The sequence below is a fragment of the Trichomycterus rosablanca genome, chromosome 20 (assembly GCF_030014385.1).
Source record: "Trichomycterus rosablanca isolate fTriRos1 chromosome 20, fTriRos1.hap1, whole genome shotgun sequence".
NCBI classification, from domain to species: Eukaryota; Metazoa; Chordata; class Actinopteri; order Siluriformes; family Trichomycteridae; genus Trichomycterus; species Trichomycterus rosablanca.
The window spans coordinates 11545389-11551388 of NC_086007.1; the positions used below are offsets into that span (position 1 = coordinate 11545389).

Sequence of the window (6000 nt, forward strand, 5' to 3'; positions counted from 1 at the left end):
GATAGAATCGGCTCAGATGTATTATCTGTATTATCTTTTTAAAATAATATTTTCAATCAGCAAAATTATATAATGTGCACAACATTAATTACGTTCTTTTAGAGTTGGGGGAGGGGGGCGCAAGTTCACGGTTGGCACACGAAGGGGGGCGCATGTCCAAAAAGGTTGAAAACCCCTGCTCTAAAGGATAATACAAACGGTGAGGGCTTCCTCTGTTCCTGCAAATACTGCACCATGTTGGTTCCAGACTGTTAAAAAAAGTCGCAAAAGGAGGTAATAATAAACAAACTATAGTTAGAAACATTGGAAATAAATAATAATTAACGTTAGTGATATTACGGTTCAACGTATATAACTATTTTGCCCATGCTAGGCCGTTACCAGGGTTGCCAGATTGCTACAGTGTCACTAAAGCAATAAGCCACTCGACACCGTGCGTTACTGTGATTTTAGCATGGGGGATGACGTTTTTGGCACGACGCGAAGCGGAAAAACTTCTTTCCCGTGCTAAAATCATAGCAGTAACGCACGGTCTCGACATGAGGACATGAGGGCGAACATAACATTAACTTTTTCTTATCAGTGGCGTATTAATATGGAATGATGTGAGGTGGTCATAGGTGTGCGTTTATCGGGGATTTTACAACGGCTTCGAACGCGGCTCAGCCAATCAGATTTTAGGACCGGAACTATCCGTTTTATAAAATGAATTTTAAAATCCGGCAAAATGCATGGAAAACCGCCCAAACATACTTATGAAAAACATTATACTAATTAACTGCTAATATCCTACAGAACAGTAATTATGAATTTAGTGACATTTGAAATATTTTTATTTGCAATATCGTGATGCCTTGAAACGTGCCAATTTTCCCGCCAGTTTCGAATAAAATACGCCCAATCTGGCAACACAGGCCATAACGAATGCATTTATATTCTTAAGGGAATTTAGCTATTGGCAACAGGACAAGGAAACCCAAGTGCTGGGTTGAGAAACAGTTGGGTTATTTAAGTGAGAAATAACCCAGCAAGGTAACCCAACTGCCTCAACCCAGCGTTTGGGTAGAAAAAAAAACAACCCAGCATTTTTTAGAGTGTACAGAGCAAACTGATTTTTTTGGTTTATCGGTTGTGGAATTGTAGAGGGCCAAACTTGACATCATTTATATTTTCAGAACATATCAGACACCTTTATCCAAAGCGACTTACAATTAAGACTATATACAGTACATTGCAAGCAACTGAGGGTTAAGGGCCTTGCTGAAGAGCCCATCAGTGCCAACCTGGCAAATGTGGGGCTTGAACCAGTGACCTTCCAGTTACTAGTCCTGTACTTTAACTGCTGAGCTACCACTGCCCAAGCAGCTTTCTATGGCAGAGTTTCAGCAAACCAGGTCATCTACTTCTGTGCCAGTCAAACTGCCCTCTGAACAAGCATTTCATTTATTTCATTTCTTTGTGTACATCAACAAATACAATTATTTTTTTCACATGAATGAAATAATTTAAACCCTGAAATACAACTAAACATTGCTGAGGTTGAGTTTTTCTTCAGCTGGAAGTGAGGCTTTAGACAAAGTGGATGGAATTATGAACAGTTTCAAATTTTGGTACAAAATCTTTAGACCTCTACTAAAAAAAAAAGCTGTGGATGAAGAGGACTTTTACCTTTCAGCATGAAAATGACCCAAAGCATATCTCCATATCAACAAAAGAATGTCTTCACTTAGAGAAGTGGGATGACCTGAAAAGAGTGGTGCACAGGCGATGCCCTTACAATCTGACAGATTTGGAGGACTTTTGCAAGGTAGATAAGATATGCTGATAGGCTTGTACCTAAAAAGACAGAATACTTCCATAAAATTAAAAAATGCTTTAGCAAAACATTAGTTTAAGGTTTTTTTTAACACCCACCCCCCCACACACACACAAACAAAAAGTTAACACATGTAGAGAGTAGTAGTCTAGTACTAGTATTTAAAAGGCCGCTGGCAGGTTGCTGCTGTTGGGCCCATGAGCAAGGCCCATAAACCTCAATTTCTCAGACTGTCCTCTGTCACAGTATTGTAAGTTGCTTTGGATAAAGGTGTCTGCTAAATGCTGAAAATGTACATTTCAGTTTGGTTTTCAATTACATTGTACATGTTATAGTTCACAGAAAAAGTTTTGTAATGATTCTCCTTTTTACGTCACTGAAACCTGGCATTGTAAGAGGGGTGGTTTTATATTTTTTATATCCACTATATAAATTTATTATTTACGTTGATTATTTATTGTGTTTATAAATAAAATGTATAAAATGTAAAATGTAATAAAATAATATAAAATGTTACTATAAAATAAAAGAATTATGGCAAATATACATTATTCATAACACTGTATGACTGTGTTGCCATTCAGAGCCATGAAATTACTGTCCAGGAAGGCTTGTACAATACAGAGATGATCAAGTCTCTTACATATTCATATTTTGATACGAACATTTGATATTAAGCCTAAAGGAATAAAGCCCGACCTCATGAGAACACAAAGTGTATTTAAATACAAGATGCATGTTACGGCTTTACTTGCTACTATGTGTGATAAGTATCTGTATTAAGGGTGGGATTGATTTTGTTTGGTATTCATGTGCTCTACATTATCTTTGTGCAATGCAGAGTGTGAGCATTTGTTTATATTTCAGTTTTGTTTGTAAAATGAATCATTGCAGAACTGCAAACGGATGTGTTTAAATGTGATGTTAGATTAATAGTTTTTTTTAAGTTTTATTTATAATGTATAATTATATGGACAGTTGTCTTTTACATTTAAAAACTTTTTTAATGTGTTGAATGTGTTGCAAATGTAAGTGAGCAAGATACTGTTTTGTTTAATGTGTATGAATCATTTTAATTGTAGATTATTTTTCAATTATTATATAAAATTATTATTTAGTGGACCATTTAATACTGCTGTTTACCTATAATATTATAATAATATTATAGTATGAATGTTTTATTAGCTTTTTATTAATTATTTGGTTTTAAACAAACATTGAGCAAAATGCTAAATTTTACAACGCAAAATATTTCTTTTACAACTTTCAAACTAAGTGGTTTTGTTGGTTTGGGGGAATGGCGCTCCATTCTATTCATCCCATATTTCCTAATGTTTTTGCTTTCTATCATATTAAACTCTGTTATCATTTATGTAATTATATCTCAGAGAAGTCTGCACTCTCCTATGTATGTTCTTATTGGTGTTATGAGTGTTGTAGACTTTGTATGGCCTGTTTGTTTTGTACCAAGTTTGCTGCTGGACTTTTTATTTGGCTGGAATGGAATTTCTCTTGCAGGTTGTTTAGTACAAATGCTTTGTATTCAGATTTTTGGTGGATTTCAGTCCACAGTACTAGTGTGCATGGCTATGGATCGTTTTTTTGCTATATGCAAACCTCTGAACTATCATAAATATATGGAAATTCACAAGTTTTTAAAATTTATTATTGTGCCAGTTTTCAGAATTTTTCTACTAAATGCAATAATAATATATTTGGCAGGAAGATTACGTTTCTGTTCAAATGTGATAGAACACTGTTTTTGTGAACACATGGCATTGGTTCAGTTAGCCTGTGGAGACACTTCTCTTAATAGCTTAATCGGGCTTATATCAACTTTTTTAATACCAATGGTTAATTTTCTATTCATTGTTGCATCATATGTAGTAATATTTGTTTCTGTATTTAAATCTGGTAAAGCCCACTTAAAGGCCATTAACACATGTATCACACATATAATTGTCATTCTTAATTGTTTATTATTTGTCCTGATTGCATTTCTGTCATACAGAATCAGGAATGGTTTGTCCTCCGACTCCCGTTTGTTCTTGAGTACGATGTACATACTATTTCCATGCTGTTTTAATCCAATTATTTATGGAGTAAGAACAACAGAAATAAGACAACAATTTCTTAAACTAATAAGCAATTTAAAGGTCTCACCATTGTAATGCAGCAACAATCACAATAAAGATATTTTGCATTATAAGTAAAAAGATGCATTATTTATGATGTAACATTTTTATGTTTCCTTAATTCAATATGATAGTTTATTTCACTTTTTAAATTAGTATAATTGGAGAAACTTCCACTAAAATAATAATAAAATAACAGAATTTCACATATTTTTACAGAATAAATCTTAACTTTGTTGACAAATGTACAAATAATATTATGTGTTGCTATTGAATTTGCATGCATGCTCTTGTATATGAAAGTGTGTAATTACATAACTTACTGTACATACCAGGAACTTTCAAAACACAAAATAAATTTTGATTTATTTGCTAACTTATAATAGAAGGTATTGATATTTATTATTAAAAATTTTGTAGAATGTTATGTTTTAATTTAATGAGTGTATGATTTTTATATGAAAATATAATGTTGTTTTGTAGTATACCTTTTACTTTAAAATAGTTTGTATATACAATTTAGCACATTTTTGTATCTTGGCTTGACTAAATGTTTGTGTAAGAACAACTTTTTTTAAACTAGACAAATACAATTATTTATTTATTTATTGTTTATTTTATATATAGTTTTGTGCCAAATTAATAATTAATCACCACAATTCAGAGGTAACATTTTGCTCTTTATAACAGGCATATATTGAAATAAAAAAATAATAATACTGATAACTCCTCTTGCTTCGACCTGGGGTGCGTTTCCCAGGTTGACTGATCTTAGCGATTTACGAACAACTTAAAGAACGATGTAACTCGTGCATCTCGGCTTGAAAGGCACCGCCAGTCGAAAACTAAATCACCCATTACCATTCAATTTCTCATTATTTTATATATCCCAAATAGCAAATAATTCATTAAGCAAATTATTTAAAATATCTGCCGCATATCAAACTTATAAATAGCCGCACAATAAAGCTTTCATGCATTATCATGCGTGGCGAGCCTACACTAAAAAATAACCTAAGTTATTTGGCAACCCAGCGCTGGGTAAATATTGGACAAAACACATGCTGGGTTATTTTAACCAAACTTGTTGGGTTATGCAGTTTAACCATTGTGCTGAGTTACAACAACTCAACTATGAGGTTCTTTTTTACCCAATGCTGGGTTAATTTTACCATGAATGTTGGGTTGTTAACTTTAATGCTGATATGGGCAGTTGGACAGCTTAGTGGTTAAGGTACTGCATGGACTATTAATCAAAAGGTTGCTGGTTTAAGCCCCATCACTGCCAGGTTGCCCTTAACCCTCAATTGCTCAGATAATATACTGTCAAAGTACTGTAAGAGCGTCTGCTAAATGCCGTAAATGTAAATATGTAAATAATAATACTAATACTGCTACAATTACTACTAATACTTCTAATAATAATAATAATAATAATAATAATAGCAATAATAACAGTCAGCACAAGGATTCTTTTTATTTTTTTATTTTTTTTTTTATTTAAGTGTTACACGCGTTTCTTGAGACGCTATACTCTAAAGGATAATACAAACGGTGAGGGCTTCCTCTGTTCCTGCAAATACTGCACCATGTTGGTTCCAGACTGTTAAAAACGTCGCAAAAGGAGGTAATAATAAACAAACTATGGTTAGAAACATTGGAAACAAATAATAATTAACCTTAGTGATATTACGGTTGAACATAATAACCCTAACTCTTTTGCCCATGCTCACAAACATTTCCCTGAGGTAAATTTTTTATCTCTGCTGTAGCTAGGGTGGCCATATTTATAGTCACAAAAAGGAGGACATTACACCCAAAAGGAGGACATTACACCCAAAAGGAGGACATTACACCCAAAAGGAGGACGTCATATTAGGAACAGGGGGACACGATACTGCAACACACAGAATGAAACCATAACCCACATAACAGAGTTTTTGACCAATTTAAGCAAGAATTCTGTAACAAATTACTGTTTTACTCACTAAATGTTGTGTCTACTTTTCATATTTAAGTCCGTTCCTCGCTGCCTCCAAAAGTTTACTT

At 33.5% G+C, this 6000-nt stretch overlaps 1 protein-coding gene across 1 annotated transcript; it reads left to right on the forward strand.

Moving 5' to 3' along the window:
* Nucleotides 1-3147: 3147 nt before the first annotated feature.
* On the forward strand, nucleotides 3148-5761 carry LOC134334895 (olfactory receptor 52K1-like; the record flags this gene model as incomplete). Its single annotated transcript, XM_063017362.1, has 2 exons — nucleotides 3148-3935; nucleotides 5725-5761. Coding segments are annotated over exons 1-2 (825 nt in total), but the record flags the coding sequence as incomplete, so codon positions are not given.
* Between the last annotated feature and the right edge of the window lie 239 nt (nucleotides 5762-6000).